Here is a 25532-nt window from a genome sequence, read left to right as displayed (position 1 = left end):
TACAGGCGAGAAAACAGGCTTGTTAGTTGAATAATTTGCCTAAGATCACAGATTATTGGTTGGGAGCAAGGATTCATACCTTGTTCTCTGGTAGCCTTAGGAAGCACTGAATAGTTTCCAACAGGGCACCTGAAAAATGGTTTGTTACTTAACCACTATCCTCTAATACTACTTACCTGATTTAGTTCCTCCACACACTCCCCCTAAAATCTTCTGTGTGCCAAACAATGAAGTAAAGTACTTTTGCTATTAATGTAATTGAGGTTAAATATTTACGTGTGCAAAATTGGATGTTTTTCACTTGTCATTTATCTTTCTTTTTTTTCAAGTTGGTCATTTGTCTTGAAGCCCAACAGAATTGTAATGTTTAGCGCTAAGGAAAGGAAAAGCTGTCAAGGAGCAAAAGCAGAAGGAAACCACTGCCAATGTGTGCAATATAAAAGGATAAAATAATTTTACTTTATTTGAGACAGTCTCTTGCCTAGGCTGAAGTGCAGTGGTGCAATCATAGCTCACTACAGCCTCGAACTCTTGTGCTCAGACGAATCCTCCCGCCTCAGTCTTCGAAGTAGGTGGGACTACAGGTGCGCGCCACCATCTCCGGCTAATTTTTTTTTTTTTTTTCAAGAGATGGGGTCTGGCCATGTTGCTAAGGCTGGTCTCAAATTCCTGAGCTCAAGCGACATTTCCGCCTTGGCCTCCCAAAGCGCCCGGATTGCAGGCGTGAGCCACTGCGCCCAGTCTGGGTGAAATAATTTGTAAAACTTAGTCCTGTGGGAGTTATTTTAGTTTAGTCGATTTTCCTCATCCGTGAAATGGGATAACTTCCACCTGGTACCCACTCAATAGATGATAAGAAGTAATGTCTGTAAAACCGCACCTTTTAGGCTTTCTTAAGTGGAAGCTATCATCTGTCATTAGCTCTCTCTGACCCAGATGCTACACGCTGTGGGCCAGCAAGAACACAGCTTCAAATAAGGTGGGGAGAATGACTGTAAGGGGACAGTGTTCCATTAATGGCCAAAAAAAAAAAAAAAAAAAAAAAAAAAGCAGCTTAAAATCCTTTTAATGTATCCTTAAATATTCACTTTAGGGCTCAACCTTTCTTTCCTTTCTCCTGACCTCTATCGGCCCTAATTAACGTGTTCCTGCCGCCACCTAACTTTACCCTATTCTGGAAAAAGCTGTGACTGCCCAATCCTTGTCCCTCTTTTTCCCCTACCTTTGAGCACCAGAAAGCTCCAGACCCAGAGCTGCTGAGGGGCGGGAGAGGAAGGGAGTCACTAAGCCGCAGCCTGGCCCTTCCTCCCAGGGCAGCGTAAATTAACATAAACATTCATTCGTTCACTCAACAAACATTGGGAACCTAAGTGTCATGCTCGTGCCAGGCCCCAGTCTCTGACCTCACGGAGCCCACAGCCCACTGGGGAACAGAGATTAAGCCATGAAACACGAAGATGAGTGCCACAAAGACATGAGCCGGGAGCTACTAGAGTATCAGGACCGACCTCTTTTAGACCGCTGGATGGGAGAGTCGTTTGTGAGGAGGTGACTTTTAAGCGGAGGGCTGAAGGGTGATCTGAAGGAGCTGCTCTTGGCCATCGATCGCCGCGCGGCTCCCCAGGCCCTTGGACCCGGAGCCTGGACCTAGGCCGGGCGGGAAGGCCCGGGCCAGGGGCGGAGCCACCTCGGCGGCAAAAGCCGGAAAGCGGAAGCTGAAGGCTGCTGCCCGGTGGTCGGCTGAACGGCTCTAGCCCAGCTCTGAGACGGCTGAGTCACTGCCGCCCGGCCGGGACCGGAAAAGACTAGCGCCGCCGCCGCCGCCGCCGCGGCCGCTCTCGAACTCCCGGGCTCCCGGGCTCTCGGGGTCCCGGGCCTTTGCACCTGTCTTTTCCAGCGGGGCACAAAGCCTTTTGCTGTCGCCGTGGCGACTGGCGACCTAGCGAAGACCTCCTTTACTTTTAATCCCCCTCATTTTCCAGTCCATTCTCTGCTTATTTTCTGGTCAGTCCGTGACCCTCTAGGCGGGCTCGGACCGGCGATCGATTTGCCGCCCTCAGGGCGCTGGGCGGCCGGCTGCCTCCGAGGCTGGGGCGGACTCCGCGGTCTCCATGGTAACGGCCTTGCCGGCGTCTGCGCCTAGGTGGGAAGATGCGGCCTGCCCTGCCCGCCGCCTCGCCCCCGGCCTTACGGTGGGACCCCTGGCACTGAGGACGAAGGTCCCAGGCGCCGGCCCGCGGGGCAACGGGCACTAGGTGAGAGCCGGACGCCAGGGAGCGAAGGAGGCGGGTGCCGGGCGACTCCAGCGGCCACCCCTGCCCCTCCCCCGCACCCACGAACACGCTCGCCCGAAATATTGCAGAGGCTTCTCCGGTCGCCACTGCGCCAGTTTTTGTGTGTTTGTTTGTTGTGTTTTCCCTGGCAAACAGCTGGAGAAAGAGCAGCTCATGGAGAGGCTGAGAGAAGCGGTTTTCGAGTCCTACCCAAATTGGGAGAGTAACCTTCAGCAGCTGGACTCACCTACTGGTTTTCCTTCATTTTCAGTGAAATCCCATTCTCTGGCTGGAGACACAGATGGCCTCAAATGAGAGAGATGCTATATCGTGGTACCAAAAGAAGGTAATACCAATATATATTTTTTTATTTGTAACGCATTCTTCCTGCAAAAAGCTCTCACAAATAATATGTTACTTTCCCCTGAGTTTGGTAGTGCCAGGTGTTCATGTATACTTCAACATAAATGGAAAAAAAAAAAGAAAAAAAAAAAAAGATGTACAAGGTCATTATGTTTTTTAAACCCGGTTCCAGGTCCTGGAATAAGGTTTATAGGCCACCTCCCGTCTCCAGGCTGCGTACACAATGCCACCGCAATGCTTTGAAAGTTTGCTTCTAATCAAACTGCTTAAAAACAAAAAAGACATGAAACCTTCATCTGCACAGCTCAGATTGATACTATTAACAGTCTTATCGAGCTGTTCCTTATCTTTTATTCCTCTAGTTTTTCTATTGCTGTTTTCCTTAATAAGTGGTTTATTATTTTTTTTTTTTTGAGATGGGGTTTCGCTCTTGTTGCCCAGGCTGGAGGGCAATGGCGCGACCTCGACTCACTGCAACATCCGCCTCCCGGGCTCAAGCTGTTCTCCTGCCTCAGCCTCCAGGGTAGCTGGGATCACAGGCGCCCACCACCACGCCTGGCTAATTTTTTGTACTTTTAGTAGAGACGGGGTTTCACCGTGTTGTTCAGGCTGGTCTCGAACTGCTGACCTCAGGTGATCCACCCACCTCCACCTCCCAAAGTGTTAGAATTACAGGCGTTAACCACCATGCCCGTCCGAGAAGTTGAAATATCTTTTAAGGTAATATTTAATTTGAAATATTTTGGGCATTGCTTTTGAACTTACTTTTAGGTCCAGCTATTTTAGATATTTGAAAGAAACAGTCCTTGGAAGTATTAATTTATTCTAACTCCTGAGTAGCACAAACATTTTCCACATAGCATATTGATACTTAATAGGCTCATGACTTTTGTGAGGCTTGACTTAGGTAAGGATTTCCTTTGCATCGTTTAAATACACTACTCCCTCTTTCAGATTGGAGCCTACGATCAGCAGATATGGGAAAAGTCAATCGAACAGACTCAGATTAAGGTAAATTGGTTTCTTTGATTCTGCCTATGTTTCACTGCGGAATTGTACTTACCTGGTAAACTCTCACTTAACTACCAGTATGGCATTCTTTAATCTTTGAAGGTTATAAGAAAAACAATGCAAGCATACTGAGAAGTGACACTTGATTTTTGGCCTCACTATCAGGAAAACAGAAAGGGGTGAGTTGGTCTGTGATGAATTAGAGAGCAAATGTACCATGTAAATAGGGCTGGGTTACTTAGCTCTGGCCAGTTTTTACTACATGGCAGTGCAGGTCCAAATATTGCCAGAGTTTCAGATTTTTCAAGAGAAGCTGGAAATACACATTTTTATATGAAATATATTGTGCATTTTATGTCAGATTCTTAAGAGACTCTTCCTTTTCTTCCTCCTCCTCCTCTGCAAGCCAAATACAAGCCATTTGTGGCCTGAATCCAGCGTATGGTCCCCCATTTTATTCAATCACTAGCTTAGAGTATGGGTTTTTGTTTGTTTGTTTTGTTATGTTTTTGAGATGGAATCTCACTTTGTCGCCCAGGCTGGAGTGCAGTGGCATGATCTTGGTTCACTGCAAGCTCCGCCTCCCGGGTTCATGCCATTCTCCTGCCTCAACCTCCTGAGTCGCTGGGACTACAGGCGCCCACCACCACACCTGGCTAAGTTTTTTTTTTTTTTGTATTTTTAGTAGAGATGGGGTTTCATTCACCGTGTTAGCCAAGATGGTCTCGATCTCCTGACCTTGTGATCTGCCCGCCTCCGCCTCCCAAAGTGCTGGGATTACAGGCATGAGCCACCGCGCCTGGGCTAGACTATGGTTTTAAGTTTTTCAGGTTCTTAAACTTTTTTCTACACAGCTCTTAGAACTGAGAGGATTCTTATTTTATACTAACCAAGTGACCAAAAACTGATATATAATTCAGAATGCCAGTTTATTAACTTATAATAGGGGAGGAGAGGGTTAAATCATCTTCTAATATTCCAAAGTCAGAGTTGTGGGGTTAAGCCATTTGGGGATGCTGGTACAAATTCGTCATGGAATGGTTGCTTGGTAACGAAATGTAATTGGATAGTCTTGAGATGTGGAAAAGCCTAAAGAACTATCCTTGGTCCTCAAAAGAATGTAACTGTCTGCAACTTTAATACTTAAATCTTACGGATTCAGGGCCTCACTTCCTTGGAAAGTACTGATCAATGCCAGCTGATTCTTGTTTTTGGATTATCTTTTAAAAAGTCTTGCTGCAGACCTTCATTAATACTTTAAAAAAAACTGGGTGAATACAACTTAATATTATCTGTTGTGTTAAATAGACCAATCAAGTAGAAAGCTACTTGAATGACAAGTTACCGACTAACTTTTCACAATTTGGTATAGTCCTTGATTATTTATATTAATGGGAGATGGGGTTAGGATGAATAAGTCCCCAGATTTTATTTTGTAATTGTCTAAGTCCTGTCCCGTTATTTTTTTGTGAGCTGCTAAACATCATTGATAGTAAGTATGGTATAATGGAAACAGCATAGAAGTGGAGTTTGATCTTGTTTTGTGATCTCTAGCCTTGTGATCTAACCTTCTTCTAGCCAATTTAAAGATTTCCTTCACTCTTCTTTTCCTTTTTTTTTTTTTTGAGACAGAGTCTCGCTCTGTCACCCTGGCTAGAGTGCAGTGGTGTGATCTCGGCTCACTGCCAGCTCCACCTCCCCAGTTCACACCATACTCCTGTCTTAGCCTCCTGAGTAGCTGGGACTATAGGCACCCGCCACCATGCCTGGCTAATTTTTTGTATTTTTTTTTTTTTAGTAGAGATGGGGTTTCACTGTGTAGGCCAGGATAGTCTCCATCTCCTGACCTCGTGATCCACCTGCCTCGGCCTCCCAAAGTGCTGGGATTACAGGCGTGAGCCACTGCGCCCAGCCTGATTTCCTTCACTCTTATTTCCATGCCATTTAAAACATACCTTCCTTTTAGTGCACCATATGAAAGTTATTTGTTAACCTGTGTGTGTTCATAGGCCTTAAGGGTAGGAAGTGTGTTTGTTTCCTACTCTGAGAACATCTTGATTCATACTGAGAACTCTGTCTGTTGCTATAGTTAATTGGACCCTATCCATCATGCATATTTTTACTCATTGTTTTCTCATAGGGTAAACTACCTAATCATGCCTTAATGTATGCTTCTGAATTTAGCAGCAGTGGAAAGAATGAAATGTAAAATAACTATAAACATTTACTGAGCTTTCAGTGTGATAGTAGAAAGCTGGAAAAAAAATTACTCAACTAATGTGCCACACTTATACTAGGTGCTGAGAATACAGTGAAAAAGATAGATGTGATGCCTTCATGGGTTTCACCGTCTGATAGTGATGGGAGAAAAGCCAAGATATCTTTTTAATATGCTTAAGTCTTAAAAAATGACTGAAGGATAGCATACAAAAAAATTAATGCTAAATTTAAAAATACATAGACACAAATACAATTTTTTGAAAACAAACAAAAAAGAACAAATAAAAAAGCAAAAAAAATTAAAATTAAAATATTGACATCATATCACAGTACTGTTATATAATTAAAAATTATATATGTAAAAGTATAATTCAGAATTATAAAAGACATAAATTTTAAAAATCTTGACTTGGATCATGAAAAATATTATGAACTTTTCCATAAGTGTTTATTGAACTACAATGTTTAAGGCATTTTGTTGGGTGCTGAGCACAAGAGGAAAAGTACTAACAAACAGAAGTATAAGACTTGTTTAAAGTAACAGCAAGTAAGTAGCCCAATGTGATTGGAGAATAAGGTACGTAGATGGAGTGATAGGCTATAAATCTATTTGGAGATTACTTGACTGCTTTACTAAGAACTTTAGATACTATTCTGTAGAAAATTGAAAGGTTTTAATGGTTTTGAGTAGAGGAGTCACATCATATGTGTGTTTTGAAAGACAAATAAAATACAGACATTATAATAAAATTATGAAATTATGGAATATTTCCAGAGTTGTACTTCTTATTCTTAATGTCTATATTAAAAAATGTCTAGTTTGACTAGGAAGGAAGATTTACAATGAATAATATTAATATTGAATAATCTAGAGAAAGAAAATAGTAATCAACCAAAGTAAAACAGGGAAAGAAATACCAAAAATAAAACGAAAGCATCCATTACATATTTATTTAACAAATATTTGTTGACTGCTTACCTACCATGTGTCAGACACTAGCTATGCCTACATAATGGTGAGTACAAACATTCAATCATTTTTTTTATTTTCTGAGACAGGGTCTGGCCCTGTTGCCCAGGTTGGAGTGCAGTGGCATGCACACGCTCCACTGCAGCCTCAACCTCCTGGGCTCAAGTGATTCTCCCACCTTAGCCTCCTGAGTAACTGGGACCACAGGCATGCACCAACAGGCTTGGATAATTTTTAAATTTTTTGTAGAGACAAGGTCTTGTCATGTTGTCCAGGCTGGTCTCGAATTCCTGAGCTCAAGCAACGCTTCCACCTTGGCCTCCCAAAGTGCTGGGATTATAGGTGTGAGACACTCTGCCCAACCATTTTTATTTTCATGGAATTTATGACAAAGTGGGTGAGAATAATAAAAAGAATCCTTCTAATAAGTGCAAATTACTTTGAGGCAAATACTGAGAAGAGGACTATTTATAAGCTACTACACTTATAATAAGGGAAATAAATGAGCCTAGTTGCTGGGCATGGTGGCTCATACCTGTAATCCTAGCAGTTTGGGAGGCCAAAGTAGGAGGATCGTTTGAGGCCAGGAGTTTGACACTAGCCTGGGCAACACAGGGAGACTCTCTCTCTACAGAAAATAAAAATTAACTGACCATGATGGCATCTGCTTGTGGTCCCAGCTACTCAGGAGTCTGAGGTGAGGGGATTGCTTAAGCCTGGAGGTCAAGATGACAGAGACCCTGCCTCTAAAAAAAAAAAAAGACTGGGCATGGTGGCTCATGCCTGTAATCCTAGCAGGGAGGCCGAGGCAGGCAGATTGCATGAGCTCAGGAGTTCAAGACTAGCCTGGGCAACATGGTGAAACCCCTTATCTGCTAAAAATACAAACGTTAGCTGGGCGTGGTGGCATGGTGCCTGTAGTCCCACCTACTCAGGAGGCTGAGGCAGGAGAGTCGCTTGAGCATGGGAGGCAGAGGTTGCAGTGAGCTGAGATCATGCATTGCACTCCAGCCTGGGCAACAAGAGCGAGACTCCATCTCAGGAAAAAAGAAAAAAAGAACCTATTTAAGAAGGTCTCAGATAAGCTTTTGCTAAGGAATTGATTCTTAAAATGAGATCTGAAGTGTGAGTAGCAGTTAATTATGTCAAGAACAAATATACTCATTCTACACAAACTTTTTCAGAAAATAGAGAAGGAAATATACTTCTCAGCTTATTCTATGAGACTAGTATTACCCTGAAACCTAAGCCAGACAAAGGCATCATAAGAACATTCATTATGAATGTATGTGTGAAAATCTTTAATAAGATATTAACAAAACCAAGAACACATAAAATGGCTTATCTACTGTGACCAAGTGGGAGTTATCCCAGGAATGCATTAATTTGAAAACAAAGTAATGTAATATACCATATTAATAGGATAAAGGACAATCACCTATGATCTTCTCAGTAAATACAGAAAGAGCATTTAACAAAATTCAATGCCGGCCGGGTGCGATGGCTCACGCCTGTAATCCCAACACTTTGGGAAGCCGAGGCGGGTGGATCACGAGGTCAGGAGATCGAGACCATCCTGGCTAACATGGTGAAACCCCGTCTCTACTAAAAATACAAAAAATTAGCCGGGTATGGTGGTGGGTGCCTGTAGTCCAGCTATTCGGGAGGCTGAGGCAGGAGAATGGCCTGAACCCGGGAGGCGGAGCTTGCAGTGAGCCGAGATGGCGCCACTGCACTCCAGCCTGGGTGACAGAGCGAGATTTCATCTCAAAAAAAAAGAAAAAAAAATTCAATGCCCATTAATGATAAACTAGGAATAGAAGGGAACTTCTTCAACTTATTAAAGATTGTCTAGGAAAAGCCTGCTACAAACTTCACACTTAATGGTTAAAGACTGAATGTTTTCCCCGAAAATCAGGAAAAAAGCAAGGATATCTGCTCTTACAATTTTTATTTTACATTGTCCTGGAAGTCCTAACCAATGTAATAAGCAAAGGAAAAGAGATGAAAGGCACTGAGATGGAAAGGAATATGAAAACTGCCTTTATTCATGACAACATAATCCCATGTTTAGAAAATCCTAATAATTCATATAAAAAATTACAGTAACGAATGTGGCAAGGTCTTCAAATACAAGATCAGTATACAAAATCAGTTGTATTTCTATATACCAACAATGAGTAATTCAAAAATAAAATTAAGAAAACAAATTTATTCATAATAGCAACAAATAATAAAATTCTTAGGAATGTTTGACATAGAAAGTGTAAGACCCATATATGGAAAGCTATAAAACATTGCTAAGAGAAATTAAAGGCCTAAATAAATGGAATAACTTTTCATTTTCCTGATCTGGAAGACTCAATATTGTTAAAATGTTAGTTTTCTCCAAATGTATCTATATATTCAATGTAATCCACTCAAAATTCCAGCAGACTTTTGTTTTTGGTAGAGATTGATGAGCTAATTCTCAAATATATGTATGTAATACGAAGGATGTAGAATATTCAAAACAAATTTAAAAAGAATAGTGTTGGAAGATTTACATTACTACATTTCTAATATATCTGTTAGAACAAAACTAAAAAGACTGATGATACCAAGTGTTGGCAAGGTGATGGAGGAACTACAACTCTTCTACACTGTTGGTGGGCATGGAAAATGGAAAACAGTTTGGTGGTTTCTTAAAATGTTAAGTATATACTTCTCACATGACCCAGCATTTCCACTTCTAGGGTATCTACCTATATTTAGGGTATCTACTATATTTAACATTTTCTATCCAAGAGAAGTGAAAACATAAATACTTGCAAATATTCATAGCAGCAGTAGCAGCAGTGTTCTTAATAGCCAGAAGTAGGAAAAATCCATGTGTCCATCAACTGGTATAAGCAAATGTGTTACAGTCATACAATGAAATACAATTCAGCAATAAAAACTGTTAATACATACTGCATCATGGATGAATATAAGAAATGTTATGCTAAGCACAACATATTGTGTGATTGTTTATATGAAATTTCTAGAAATCTGTAGAAATAGAAAACAGATCAAAGATTGCCTATAGATTGAGGGGAACAGGGCTTTCCTCCAAACCGGCAGAAAGGAACTTTTTGGGGTAATGGAAATGTTCTAAAACTTGAGTGTGATGATGATTGAACAACTCTACAAATGTACTAAAATCTAAATTGTTTACTAAATCTGTAAAATGAGTCAGTTTAATAGTATGTAAATTATACCTCAATAAAGCTACTTTAAAATTATATCAATAGAAAAAAGTAGGAAAATAATAATGTAGTACACCAAAAATGTAAATGTATACATATTCACAATTAAAATTGTTTTCTAAATTTAAAAAAATATTTTATATTTTGTAGAGACAGGGTTGCTCACCACGTTGCCTAGGCTGGTCTTCAACTCCTGGGCTTAAGCAGTTCTGCCTCCCTGGCCTCCCAAAGTGCTGGGATTACAGATGTAAGCCACCACACCCAGCCCTAAACATTTTTAATGAGAGTGTATATTAAATCTAATGTCTAACATTATTTTCAGTGATGGAGTATAACTTAGTCCTCCAAGTTCTTATTTTAAGCCTAAAATAAGAATCTCCCCTTTTACTACTCTTTCTTTTTTTTTTTTTTTTTTTGAGACAGAGTCTTGCTCTGTCACCAAGGCTGGAGCGCGGTAGCGCAATCTCGGCTCACAGCAACCTCCGCCTCATGGGTTCAAGCAATTCTCCTGCCTCAGGCTCCCGAGTGGCTGGGATTACAGGCACGCACCACCACATCCAGCTAATTTTTGTGTTTTTGGTAGAGGTGGGGTTTCACCATGTTGGCCAGGATGGCTTGATCTCTTGATTTTGTGATCCGCCCACCTTGGCCTCCTAAAGTGCTGGGATTACAGGCCTGAGCCACCACGCCTGGCCCCTTTTACTAGTCTTTAGCATGCTGTTTGAGATACATGTGCTGAGATGAGCAAAACATTCTAATTAACATTAATTAATATTATCTTTTTTGTATGTTTTCTTTTAAAATTAATGTTAGAGTGAACAAAATCACTGTTTGAAGATAGCATGATTTTGTATTTAGAGAATAAAAAAGGCTAATCAGAAACACAGAGACTCCTTCAGCTGTATTTGTTAATGTTTTACTTAAGCACGATGGTGGCCATATGATAGATGGCACTGACACTCCTTATTAAAGATGACAGTTTGAGGCCAGGCGTGGTGGCTCAGGCCTATAATTCCAGCACTCTGGGAAGCTGAGGTTTTTGCTTGAGGCCAAGAGTTTGGGACCAGCCTGGGCAACATAGCTCTACAAAAAAATAAAAAAATTAGCTGGGTGTGGTGACATGCGCCTATAGTCCCAGATACTGGGGAAGCTGGGTGGCGGGGATCACCTGAGCCTAGAGTTTGAGGCTGTGGTATGCTATGATTGTGCCACTGCACTCTAGACTGGGAGAGCAAGACCCTGCGTCCTGAAAAAAAAAAAAAAAAAAAAAAACCGCAAAAAATGATAGTTCAAATACATGCTCTAATCTCTCCTGAAACCTCTTTAAAAGTACAATAAATAAGAAAAAAACATGGCAGCCCGCAAGGACTAAAAGAATGGAAGAAGAGACTACAGTAAACGAGAGCTGTCAATGCAATTTTGAAGGCTGGAAAATGAAGGAAGTAAAAATCTAAGTCTCTGCAATAGGGAAAGCCAGTAGGAAACAAGTAAAACCCATGTGATTACTTCTGCAAGACTCAGGAATTAGATGTATCAGGTGTATCTGTAGGAGTGAGGAAGAACTAAGGATAGGATTATTTGAGCATATGTATAAGGGATAATAGACCTACCCCCAGATCTTCCTTATTCCATGTAGCCACATAGTTACCCTTATCTTCCTCTGACAGAAGACGGGATTGAAGCTTGCTCTCTGGAGAGGCTGAGCCAGAGAAGTTCTGGATTCTGGAAGACCAAAAACAAATCAGAGTCTGGTGAGATGCTGCACTAATAATGGGGATTAAGTGAAAGTCTGGTGGTCAGATTTATAATCTGCAAACAGAAGACTGGAATTTCTTTTTGTCAAAACTGAGTACCCAGAGAGAACCTAAGGATACTGAAAAGTGAATGACTGGCCACGCCTCTGTAGTGAGGCCCATTATTCAAAATGCTTCACCCATTGCACACTGAGCTTGCATTCAGTGTGTTAGTGACTCTTAACTATAAATGGATAATTAAAAATCATCAAATATTTAAGACCTAAAGAAAAAGAAGAAAAGAGAAAAGAAGCAATGCAGGAATCATAAGAACAGTGTTTTTAAAGATACAGTTACTACCTTTAAAAAACTGGATACTATAAAAAGACAGATATCTTCAGGAGATCTATTGTATAACATTGGTGACTATAGTTAGTAACAGTATGTTGTATTCTTGAAAACTGCTAAGAAAGTGGATATTAAGTGTTCTTACCACACAAATAATAACCATGTGAGGTAATGGATATGTTAATTTGCTGAATTTAGTCATTCTACAGTGTATATCTACTTCAGAATATGTTGTACACACTGAATACATAGAATATTATCTGTCAATTTAAAAATTAAAAAAGAATGCTTAAAAGATAGACTATAGATGAGAAAGTAAGAAGACTTGAAAATAAAAATAATCATAATAAATTCAGTGGTGTCTGAGTACAGTGGCTCACGCCTGTAATCCCAGCACTTTGGGAGGCCGAAGTGGATCGCTTGAGCCCAGGAGTTCAAGGTTAGTCTGGGCAACATGGTGAAACCCTGTCTCTACAAAAAATACAAAACAATTAGCTGGACTTGGTGTTGCGCGCCTGTAGTCCCAGCTACTTAGGAGGTCGAGGTGGGAGATCATCTGAGCCTGGGAAGTCAAAGTTGCAGTGAGCCATGATTGCACCACTGCACTCCAGTCTGGGCGACATAGCGGGACCCTGTCTCAAAAATAAACACATACATAAATAGAAATTAAAATAAATTCAGGGGAAAGGTTAGATAAATTTGAGACCATTTCCCAGAAAAGTAGTATAAAAAAGAATGACAAAAAAGAAAATAACAAAATGAGTGCTGTTCATGCAGGAAATGTAATATCCAACTAATAGATGTTCCAGAAAAAGGAAATACATGGAGAGGAAGAAGTTAATAAATAATTTTAAAACAATTGCCCCAGAAATGCAGTACTATATATGTATTTCCAGATTAAAAAGATCTTTTGGTTGGGCATGGTGGCTCATGCCTGTAATCCTAGCACTTTGGGAGGCTAAGCCGAGAGGATCCCTTGAACCCAGGAGTTTGAGACCAGCCTGGGCAACAAAGTGAGATCCCATCTCTGCAATAAAATTAAAAAATCATCTGGGTGTAGTGATGTGTGCCTGTAGTTGCAGCTACTCAGAAGCCTGAGGTGAAAGGATCCTTTGAGCCTGGGATTTCAAAGGTGCAGAGAGCCGTGAATGCAACACTGCACTTCAACCTGGGCGACAAGCGAGACTCTGTCTCAAAAGAAAAAGGAAAATAAAAGGATCTTTTGAGTCATCAGCATTGTTTGGTGATGTTATGATCATTAATAGTGTGTAGTATGTGTCTTGCATTATTTTAAGCAACACACACAATTGATCCTCATGATAATCTTATGAGCTATGTGCTATTATCTTCCCTTTTTTATAGGTGAAGGAATTGAGGCATAGTAAGGCTAAATGGAAAGTTATTTCCTCATCTTCAACAGTAAGAAATGAATGGATAACATCTGAAATTGATTAAAGCACTGTAAACTTTTTTTTTTTTTTTTTTTACAAATAAAAAAGAAATGGCTACGATGTATGAATCAAGGGTAAGGAAGGGTGAGACTGGAATGTTATTTTTTATTAGCCTTGTAATATGAGTATTATTTTAGTACAAATAAAGATTTAATTTTAAAACATTTTTCCTCCAAAACCAAATAATATATTAAATGATGTTACCTGAGTAATAGGCTATACATATATTTCCATATGAGATAGGTATATTTAAAGGTATATGAGTATTTAGGTATATTGGCTATACCAATATGCTTTATTTACACCGGTGCCAAAACCAACAAATCTCATCAGCATTTAGGCAAGAACTTTAGAGTCAAATGGACTTAACTGTATATTACAGTAATTTTCCTAATTATTCACTACCTGTAATTATTCTTTCCTGTAAGAAGATTATATGGCTGCACTTACTGTCATGTGACTTGCAGTGCCTTCCTATAAGAGGAGAATTCTTCCTGGCCCCACAGACTTCCACCTTAGTCATGGGATTTGCTTGGCCAGTGGAGTGTGAGCTGAATGTGACCTTCCTCCCGTGACCCAATACTTTTTTGTTTTCTTACCTTTCCTATTCAGTGAATTGCTAAAATACTAAAGTCAGGGTTTAGAGTTCTTCACCTTGACACTAATCTCACATTTTCAGTTACCAATACTTCTGGATTATACCTGCTAAATATCTTTTGAATATGAGTACTCTTCCCAGTTCACACTTCTAATTACCTGGTCTGACCTATTGCCTACTCATCTGGTTGGCAAACTATTGCTTATATGCAAATCTAGCTGGAACCCAGCCAGGTTTAGTGCTTTACATATTTATATTCAATGTCTGTGTCTGCTGTAGGGCTACAGTGGCTAAGTTGAGTGGTTGTGACAGAGATGGTATAGTCCAGCAGTCCCCAATCTTTTTGGCACCAGAGACCAGTTTCATGGAAGATAGTTTTTCTGTGGACTGGGGGGATGATTTTGCAATGCTTTAAGCACATTACATTTATTGTGCACTTTATTTCTATTATTACCTTGTAATATATAATGAAATAATTGCACAGCTCACCATAATGTAGAATCAGTGGTAGCCCTGAGCTTGTTTTTCTGCAACTAGACAGTCCCATCTGAGGATGATGGGAGACAGTGACAGATCATCAAGCATTAGATTATCATAAGGAGCACGCAACCTAGATCCCTTGAATGTGCAGTTCACAATGGGATTTGCACTCCTGTGAGAATCTAATGCCACCTCTGATCTGACAGGAGGTAGGGCTCAGGTGGTAATTTGAGCAGTAGGGAGTGGCTATAAATACAGATGAAGCTTCCCTTGTTCTCTCACCTGCCACTCACCTCCTGCTGTGCAACCCAGTTCCTAACAGGCCACGGACCACTATTCCATGCCCTGGGTGTTGGGGACCCCTGGTATGGTCCATAAAGCCTGAAATGCTATCTGGCCCTTTATAGAAAAATTTTATCCACTCCTGATTAGATTACTGGAGTAGGTTTTTTAACTTTCTAACTGCTTTCTTTTGCTTCCTATCTCTCCTTACCCTCCATCTGTTCTTTATAACGAAGCCAGGTTGTTGTTTTTTTGGTTTCTGTTTTAATACAAATTTGATTATTTTTCTCATATTTAAAACTGTTTCCTGACTTCCTAGTACCCTTACAATAAAATCATACTTCTAGCATGATTATAGTTTTCACATTATGACTTCTTCTCATCTCACAAGTTTACCTCTTACCCATGTCTTGACCTCTTTTCACTTCCACTGTGTGCTTTAGGTCTTCTCAAACTTACTTTAGTTTTTACCATGCTATCTCTTATTCCTGGGTCCTCTCATATGCTTTTCTTTCTTTCTTGCCCTCCCCTCCCCTCCTCTTTCCTCCCCTCCCCTCCTATCCCCTTTCCTTCCCTTCCTTTCCCTTCTTTGGAGACAGAGTCTTGCTCTGTCACCCAGGCTGGAGTGCAGTGGCACGATCTCGTCTCACTGCAGCCTCTGCCTCCCTGGTTCAAGGAATTCTCTTACCTCAGCCTCCCGAGTAACTGGGACTACAGGCTCATGCCACCACTCCCGGCTCATTTTTGGCATTTTAGTAGACACGGGGTTTCACCATGTTGCGCAGGCTGGTCTCCCTGAGCTCAGGGAATCTGCCTGCCTCAGCCTCCCAAAGTGCTGGGATTACAGGCATGTTTCTTGATTCCTCATTTTGCTATATCCCATGTGCAACTTTACAAGTTCTTATACATCCTTCAGGTATCAGGTTAGATACTATTTTTCTTTGTGGAAATCTTTCTTGGACTTCTTAAATGTGAATAAGGTGTCCATTATGGATGTTCCTATAGTGCTACACTTGCCTTGTAATTGTTGTTTTGTTGTTTATCATATGCCCCAAATCAGGGTTAACTTCCCTCTCTGCACCAGACTGTATAAATAGTTCAATTCTTTTGATGGTAATAAAATAGAAAATTTCAGCACACTAGGAAATAGAGATTTGTCATAGGGTTTCACTTGTTTTTTATTCCTTGTTTAATACAAAGTTCAATTATATTGCATCAATACCTCCAGTGTTTTTGTTCCTCTTCCAAAAAGTGGGCACTTCATTTGTCAAGTGGTTCTGAGCTTGTGATGATGTTGCACAGTTATGTTGGGGGCAAACAATAGAGAGGGCTGCATACAGCCTACAGCTGGGGATGTGCAGAGAATTCCCCTACCACTACTCTGGCAACTAGTGATTATCCTGATTCTCTCCTACAACCTTTTCCTGGACTGCTGAGGTAGAGGTTGTGGCCAATAAGAAAATCCACTCCTAATGCCCATTGAACCTCTCAAAGTTAAGCAGTCTTGTTTGATTTAACAAAACCTCTCTCTACATTGATTAGGGATGCATTTTGTGTCATACAGCAAAAGGCAGGATAGTATAGTGGTTAGAGCACAGACTTTGGAATGAGAATGACAGGATTGGAATCTCTGCCTTGGTTGCCTCATCTGTAAAGTGAGGATAATAAAGATACCAATATCATAGGACATTTGTGAGGACTAAATGAGTCAAGTTGAGTACAGTCATGTGCCACATAATGATGTTTCAGTCATCGATGCTCCTCATATGGTCCCATAAGATTATAATGGAGCTGAAAAAGTCCTATTGCCTAGTGATTTTGTAGCCATCATAAAGTCATAGCATGACACATTACTCATGTGTTTAGAGTGATGCTGGGGTAAACAAACCAAATGCACTGTCAGTCATAAAAAGTATAGCATACAGTTACGTACAGTACCTAACACTTGATAATGATAATAAATGACTATATTACTGGTTTATATATTTACTGTACTATACTTTTCATTGTTATTTTAGAGTGGACTCCTTCTATTTATTTAAAAAAAATCAGTTACCTGTAAAACAGTCTCAGGCAGGTCCTTCAGGAGGTATTCCAGAAGAAGGCATTATGATCATAGGAGATGACAGCTCCCTGTGTGTTATTGCCCCTGAAGACCTTACAGTAGGACAAGATGTGGAGGTGGGAGACTGTGATATTGATGATCCTGACCCTATGTAGGCCTTGGCTGTGTGTGTTGGTATCTTAGTTTTTAATTAAAAGTAAAAAAAAGAAGAAAGAAAAAAGCTTATAAAGATAAAAGAAAATGTGTGTTTTAAACTAATTGTTATTACAAAAGAGTCAAAAAGTTTAAAAAAACTATAAAGCTTGTAAAGTAAAAGCATTACAGTAATCTAAGGTTAAGTTATTATAGAACAGACTGGGTGAGGTGGCTCATGCCTATAATTCTAGCACTTTGGGAGGCCACGGTAGGAGGATCACTTGAGACCAGGAGTTTGAGACCAGCGTGGGTGACAAAGCAAGACCCCTTCTCTACAAAAACAAACAAACAAACAAACAAACAAAAACTTGGGAGGCTAAGGTGGGAGGATTGCTTGAGCCCAGGAGAATGAGATTGTAGTGAGCTGTCATCGTGCCGTTGCACTATATCATGGGCAACAGGGCAAGACTCTGTCTCAGAGAAAAAAAAAGTTAATGTTGTAGAAAGGATAATTTAAAAAAATGTGTATCCTATGTTTACGGTGTTTATGAAGTCTACAGTAGTATACTACAGCAGTGTCCTAAGCTTTTACTTTCATTGACCACTCACTTACTCACTCACTCACTCAGAGCAACTCCCAGTCCTGAGAGCAGTATTCATAAGTGCCCTATACAGGTGTACCATTTTTTATTTTTTATTTTTCTTTTTTGAGACAGAGTTTCACTCTTGTCGCCCAGGCTAGAGTGCAATGGTGCGATCTTGGCTCACTGCAACCTCATCCTCCTGGGTTCGAGTGATCCTGCCTCAGCCTTCTGAGTGGCTGGGATTACAGGTGCCTACCACCACATCCGGCTAATTTTGTATTTTTAGTAGAGATGGGGTTTCACCATGTTGGCCAGGGTGGTTTTGAACTCCTGACCTCAGGTGATCCTCCTGCCTTGGCCTCCCAAAGTGCTGGGATTACAGGGGTGAGCCACCACGCCCAGCCCCATTTTTTATCTTTTATACCATATTTTTACTATACCTTTTCTAGGTTTAGACACAAATACCACAGTGTTTAAAATTGCCTAAATATTCTGTATAGTAATATGCTAGACAGATTTGTAGCCTTGGAGCAATAGGCTGCCATATAGCCTAGGTGTGCAGTAAGCTATGTTCAGGCAACAGTGAAATCACTTAAAGATGAATTTCTTAGAATGTATCCCTGACATTAAGTGATGCATGACTATATGTGACAGTGCTTAGGATAGTGCCTGGCATGTACTTCCTCTTATACACACATGCACGGTGGAAGATAAAGCAGAAGGATTCTAAAACAAAAGTATGGAATGTGGTTTTTACTCTCCCTCAGTACAAAATATACAGCAGTATATGGTGACTTTTCTAATCTTCCTTGAGATCAGTGGTCATAAATTTATTAATGATTTCTGTCCCTTTAGGAAATAAAAAAATGGGGAGATTCAGAGGGCATTTTCCTGAGAAACCCTTGTACATTTGGCCTTATCGTTTGTCTTCCCTTCTATACTGTACATTCTTTGAAGATAGAGCCATGTTTTGACTTACTGTTTTATACCTAGCTCAAGCAGAGTATCTGACATATAGAAGATACTTGTGGAATATTTTTTGACTGAGTGAATGAATAAATGTGTTTCTATTGCTAAGGGAGATTTGGATAATTTTACCTCTAGTTAATGCTAATTCTAACTCTGTAACATTATTGGAGAAAAGTCTAGAAAGCAAAGAAAGTAGAAAGATTATTTTGACTCTAAAGTGATGGGGAATAGCACTGGTACAAATGTCCAGAAAGCTTAGCACTGGAACAAATGTCCAAAAAGGTATAAAGTAATATTTTACCTTTAAATTTTAATTTCTGATTTTGAATATAGCATACAAGATAATTGTTATTCTCATGAAAATTATGCATATTTCAAAAATTAGTGTACGCGTTTCTTCAAAGGGTTTTTTCCTTCAGTTGCCTCATTTTCAAATTTTGATTCCTTCTTTAATTTTATTACACTTGAGGTTTTAGAACATTTTTCTGTAAAATCTACAGCTTATGGTGAGTTGAATAGAAATATATAGGATTCACAAGAGAAATTGACTGCATCTGTTTAAACAAAGCTAAAGATCAATGCTGGCTCAGTGACCATATAGGTAAATGGCAAATTATTGTAACCTTTAATTTTGGCATTAATTTTAATGATTGAATATCTAATTTTTAAGATGTAATTAAGAATTAGCATGTACAAATTATTTTATTATTATTTTCTAAATTAAGGGACAGGGTCTTGCTCTGTCGCCCAGGTTAGAGTGCAGTGGTGTGATCTCAGCTCACCGCAACCTCCATGTTCCCAGTTCAAGTGATTCTCCTGCCTCAGCCTCCTGAGTAGCTGGGATTACAGGCACCCACCACCATGCCCAGCCACTTTTTGTATTTTTAGTAGAGACAGAGTTTCACCATGTTGGCCAAGCTGGTCTTAAACTCTTGACCTCAGGTATCCTCCCACCTTGGCCCCTCCCAAAGTGTTGGGATTACAGGAGTGAGCCACCGCGCCTGGCCACTGTTTCTCACCATATACAAGAACCAAGCCAAAATAGATTAATTATTTAAATTTAAAACCTGAAACTGCTAGAAGAAAACATAGGGGAAATGCTTCAGAACATTGGTCTGGGTAAAGATTTTATAGAGAAGACCTCAGAAGCACAGGTAACAAGCAAAAATAGACAAATAGGATTGTATCAAACTAGAAAGGTTCCGCATAGCAAAGGAAACAATCAAGATTGAAGAGACAACCTACAGAATGAGAGAAAACATTTGCAAACTTTTCATCTGAAAAAGGATTAATATATATAAGGAACTCAAATAACTCAATAGCAAAAATCCAAGTACTTCAATTTTAAAATGGACAATTGAGCTGAATAGACATCTCTCAAAAGAAGACAATACATACGGCCAACAGGTATATGAAAAAATGCTCGATATCACCAGTCATTAGAGAAATGCAAATCAAACCACAATGAGATACCATGTCAAACTAGTTAGAATGGCTATTATCAAAAAGACAAAAAAAAAAAAAAAAAATGCTGGCAAGGATGCAGAGAAAGGGGAATTCTTATACACTGGTGGTGTGAATGCAAATTAGTACAGCCACTATGAAAAACAGTATTGCAGTTCCTCAAAAAACTACAAATAGAACTACCATGTGATCCAGCAGTCTCAATATATATCCAAAGGAAAGATAATCTATATGTCGAAGGGATATCTGTATTCCTATGTTTATTGCAGCATTATTCACAATAGTCATGACATGGAATTCATACGTGTCCATCAACAGATGAATGGATAAAGAAAATATGGTATATATACACAATGGAATATTATTTAACTGTAAGAAAGAATGAAGTTGTGTCATTCACGGCAACATGAATGGAAGTGGAGAACATTATGCAGAGTGAAATAAGCCAGGCACAGAACGATAAATACTTCGTGTTCTCACACATACATGGAAGCTAAAAAGTTGATCTCATAGAAGTAGAGAGTAGAATAGTAGTTACTAGAGGTGAGGAAGTGTAAGAGGGAGGGAACGACAGATAGCCAATGGTTGGTTAACAAATACAAAAGTACAGCTAGATAGGAGTAAGGTTTAGTGTTCTGTAGCACTGTGAGGTGGCTATAATTAACCACAATTTATTATATGTTTTCAGATACCTAGCAGGTTGGATTTTGAATGAACCCAACACAAAGAAATGATAAATGTTCAAGGTGATACAGTTTGATCATTATACATTGTATACATGTATTGAAATATCACATTCTACACTATAAATGTGCACAATTATAACGTGTCAATTAAAAATAGGAGAGCAAAAAAAAGATGAAAGTTATTTGTTTTTGAGGAGTGAAATTCAGAGGAGAGGAGAGATGGCTTGGGGCTATTATTTTCATGTAGTGATCTGTTGGCACTGTTTGAATATTTTAAAAAGTGATAAAGTATATGGATGCATTAGTGGAGAGGATTAAAAACTAAAACAAAATGTGTATTAATAGCAAGTTCCTTTAAGGAGCTTTAGGATTAAAGTGTCCCTAGTAAAAGGGAATCAGATATAGAGAAAAAAAACTTTAAGTTTATTTTTTGTATTTAAAAGGGCTTTTCTGACTGGGCACAGAGGCTCACACCTATAATCCCAGCACTTCTGGGAGGCCGAGGTGAGTGGATCACCTGAGGTCAGGAGTTTGAGACTAGCCTGGCCAACATGGTGAAACCCCATCTCTACTAAAAATACAAAAAATTAGCCGGGCTTAATGGTGGGCACCTGTAATTCCAGCTACTTAGGGGGCTGAGTCAGGAGAATCACTTGAACCCGGGAGGCAGAGGCTGCAGTGAGCCGAGATCGCACCATTGCTTTCCAGCCTGGGAAACAAGAGCGAAACTACATCTTAAAAAAAGAAAAAGTAAATAAAAGGGCTTTTATTTATTTCTGGTTTTGTTTTGTTTTGTTTTATCTAGGGTTTGAAAACAAACCAAAAAAGATGGGCCACATAAAGCCAGACTTGATTGACGTTGACTTGATCAGAGGTTAGTTCTAAAATTGTTTTTTATGTACATTATTATATTATTTCACAGTGATGCCTAATTTTTAATATCTTCTCTATATGATGGTGTACTTTAATTTCCAAATGTAGTACTTTACTCTCATCATTCAGGCTTTAGCACTTTTTCTACCTCGGCCTTAGTACTGTGTGGCTCTATAAATTACATGCATACATGTAAAAGAGGGATAAACATAGAGACTTGCTGTTGTGTAATTAGATAAATAGGTTGTTTAACATTCAGGTAAGCCTGACTTATTTTGAGCTTCTGTCCTAGTGATTGAGGCAAGAAGTTATTACATTTAGCAAACATCTAAGAGGGTTTTTTCTTTTTTTTTTTTTTTAACTGAACAGGTTTTGTGCTGATGTTTGCACTCACCTGTTTTTAATGTAGTGCTACAGGTGGGCATCAATACAGTGTATATAAATGTTTGATGTTTTGTTTTATTGTATGTTTAAAGGGTCAACATTTGCCAAAGCAAAACCTGAAATTCCATGGACATCTCTGACTCGGAAGGGGCTTGTTCGAGTTGTATTTTTTCCATTGTTCAGCAATTGGTGGATTCAGGTTACCTCTTTAAGAATCTTTGTTTGGCTGTTACTACTTTATTTCATGCAAGGTAATTGGCAGAGTTGGAATAAGCAATGACAGTTTCTTTTTGCTGCTTTTGCTATTAAATAATTATCTACTGTTTTTACATTTACCCTTTCACTTGACAGTTTAAAGTATGCAGAAGTGAAGAGACGTAGGCCATTCGGGGTTCATCTTAAAATTATCTGCTACATTAGAGCAAACATACTTGTGTAACTCTTTCTCTTCACTTGAGTTTCTTTCTACCTGTCTCACTGGCCAGGCCTTTTCTGTCTTTTCTTGTGTCTGACCTTTGAGCCTTTGAAATTGGGTATGTGTGTTTTTTGTTTTTGTTTTTGAGACAGGGTGTCTCTCTCTCACCCAGGCTGGAGTGCAGTGGCATGATCACAGCTCACTGCAGCCTTGACCTCCCAGACTCAAGCAATCCTTCCACCTCAGCCTCCCGAGTAGCTGGCACTACAGGTGTATGCCCCTGTGCCTGGCTAATTTTTGTATTTTTTTGTAGAGACCAGGTGTTGTCATGCTGCCCAGGCTGGTCTTGAACTCTTGGGCTCAAAAGTGTTGGGATTACAGGTGTGAGCCACCATGTTCAGCCTGAATATGGGATTACCTGAAGTTTGCACCCTAGGTTCTGTTCTTTAAGTAGTGTCATTAAGGCCTGTTGCTTTAAATATAATTGATATACAGATGATTCCCAAGTCTATACCTTCAGGCTCTGCTGAACTTCAGACTTATAAATCTAATTGCCTACTTGACATTTCCATATGGAGATTTAATTATATAAATCTGGTATCAAGATACCATATGGTATCTTGAACTTAATTATATAAAAAATGGAACTCTTGACTTGTGTGTGTGTGTGCACTGCACACATGTGCATGTGTGTGTAAACTTGTTCCTGTTTTTGTCTCCAATTCATTAAATGATACCATCAGTCACCCAGTATTCAGGTGAAAAATGAAAGCTTCCTACTCTACCCTACCATCAACTCTCATGTGTAATCTGTCACCAAGTCTGTGAGTTCTTCCCCCAAATTTGTCACTCTGTTTATCTCAGTCTCTGCTGCCATGATCATTGTTCACAGCACCAGCATTTCTTTGCTTAGACCACTGGAATAACTACTCTGAGCCTTCTTTCTACCAATCATTCTTTCCACAGCGATTAACGAAATCTTTTAAAAACAGAAGCCATATAATGTCATTTTCCTGCTTAAAACCCTGTAGTGACTTCTGTTGACCTTAGAATAAAAATCCAAAGTTCTTACCATGGCCTATACTGCCCTGTAGGACCTGGTCCCTGTTCCCCTCTCAGACATCATCTTCTCTATTTCTTACCACTCTGCTTGTGCTGGCTCTAGGCATAATGTCCTTTTTTTTGTTCTTCACACACAACTGTTTTGTTTTGTTTGAAGCGTTTGGAGTTTGGCTGTTTTTTCCCAGGCTGGAGTGCAATGGTGCGATCTCGGCTCACTGCAACCTCTGCCTCCTAGCTTAAGTGATTCTCGTGCCTCAGCATCCCGAGTAGCGGGGATTATAGGTGTGCGCCACCTATAATACAATTTTTTGTATTTTTAGTAGAGATGGGGTGTCACCATGTTAGCCAGGCTGGTCTCAAACTCCTGACCTCAGGTGATCCGTCCGCCTCAGCCTCCCAAAGTGTTGGGATTACAGGTGTCAGTCACTTACCCGGCTGTTTGAAGCATTCTTAAGGCTTTTAAAATGGCTGGCTTTTTTCTCACCTTTAAATCTCAGCTGGGATGTAAATTCCATAAAGAGACCATTCCTATCTATATTTCTAAGTAGTCCTAATACCCTCTAGTCACTATCATAAGAATCAATTTTAATTTATGGGTTACACATCACTACCTGATGTTTTCTAACTGTGTGCAGGAACCCAGTGTATTCTCTTTACGAATGTATCCCCATTGTCTACCAAGGAAGTAGGCAGTATGTACTATGGTTACACCTGTGCAAAAAGGCATGAATTAGAACAAAGAGTGGGAGGAAGTTGGGTTAAGGTGAAAGAATTATGTTTTTTTTCTTTTATCTGTGTCAGTTAAAAAATTTTTTAAGTTATACAGTGAAAAATATATGTATATATTTGCAAATCTATAGGTTTAATATTTTTTAAGTTGTGAAAGTGTCATTTATTAGAATATCTGTAATGGAAGTGTTCCACATCTGTGCTGCCCAGTGTAGTAGCTACTTAGCCATATGTGGCTATTGAATATTCAAAATGTAGTTAGTGTCAATAAAAGACCGAATTTTAAATTTTATTTGATTTAAATTAAGTCTTCATAACCATCATTTTAATGGCTGCATAATCATTCATCATGTGGACATACCGTCATTTAAAACTATCATTTTAATGTCTGTACAGGCTATCATATGTAGTCATATGTATCATATGGATTTATAAACATCTTTATATGGCTGCCTTTTTTTTTTTTTTTTTTCTTTTTGAGACAGAGTCTCACTGTTGCCCAGGCTGGAGTATAGTGGTGCAGTCTTGGCTCACTGCAACCTCTGCCTCCCAGGTTGAAGTGATTCTCTTATTTCAGCCTCCCAAGTAACTGGAACTACAGACACACACCACCATGCCTGGATAATTTTTGTATTTTTAGTAGAGACAGGGTTTCACTATGTTGGCTAGGCTGGTCTTGAACTCCTGACTTCAGATGATCCTCCTGCTTCAGCCTCCCAGCGTTCTGGGATTACAGGTATGAGCCACCACAACTGGCCTATGTAGCTTTTTAGTAGTCCATTATGTAAGAGTACTATAATTTATGTAACCTTTCTGTCTGAGTCTGTTCAGGCTGCTATAAGACCTGGGTGGCTTATCAACAACACAACTTTATTTCTGACAGTTTTGGAGGCTAGGAAGTCCAGGATCAAGGTGCCAGAAGATGTGGTATCTGGTGAGGACCTGATTTCTGATTCATTGGTGTCAGTCTTCTTGCTGTGTCCTCATGTGGTGAAAGGGGCAAGGGAGCTCTTAGGAGTCATTTTATAAGGCCACTTCCATGAGAGCACTCATCCCCAAACTTACCAACTGGTTATATGTGACTGGGGACCTCCCTAACATGCTTTCTTACTTTTTACAATGTGGATAGGCTGATAACTTTTCAAATCTTTAAGTTAATGCTTCCTTTTTGCTTAACAATTCTGTCTTTTTTTTTTTTTTTTTTTGAGAC

The 25532-nt window shown here is 39.7% G+C and overlaps 1 protein-coding gene across 8 annotated transcripts in view; it reads left to right on the top strand.

Moving 5' to 3' along the window:
• Positions 1 to 1338: 1338 nt before the first annotated feature.
• PHTF1 (putative homeodomain transcription factor 1) overlaps positions 1339 to 25532 on the top strand; it is a 64079-nt gene continuing 39885 nt past the window's right edge. The window contains exons 1-6 of one of the 8 annotated variants that reach the window (XM_017869753.1): positions 1711 to 2255; positions 2545 to 2619; positions 3591 to 3647; positions 11732 to 11815; positions 21665 to 21733; positions 22209 to 22367. In XM_017869753.1, coding sequence (XP_017725242.1) covers positions 21688 to 21733; positions 22209 to 22367 — 205 coding nt within the window. In that variant the 5' untranslated portion in view covers positions 1711 to 2255; positions 2545 to 2619; positions 3591 to 3647; positions 11732 to 11815; positions 21665 to 21687. Of the gene's footprint in view, positions 1549 to 1593; positions 2620 to 3590; positions 3648 to 4603; positions 4605 to 11731; positions 11816 to 21664; positions 21734 to 22208; positions 22368 to 25532 lie in introns of those variants that run through there. The other 7 variants (XM_017869752.1, XM_017869758.1, XM_017869750.1 and 4 more) reach the window with 7 other exon arrangements.

Source organism: Rhinopithecus bieti, unplaced genomic scaffold, assembly GCF_001698545.2.
Source record: "Rhinopithecus bieti isolate Rb0 unplaced genomic scaffold, ASM169854v2 scaffold_3040, whole genome shotgun sequence".
NCBI classification, from domain to species: domain Eukaryota; kingdom Metazoa; phylum Chordata; class Mammalia; order Primates; family Cercopithecidae; genus Rhinopithecus; species Rhinopithecus bieti.
The sequence above is the reverse complement of the archived record's forward strand: the minus strand, read 5'-3'. Positions and strand labels throughout refer to the sequence as shown.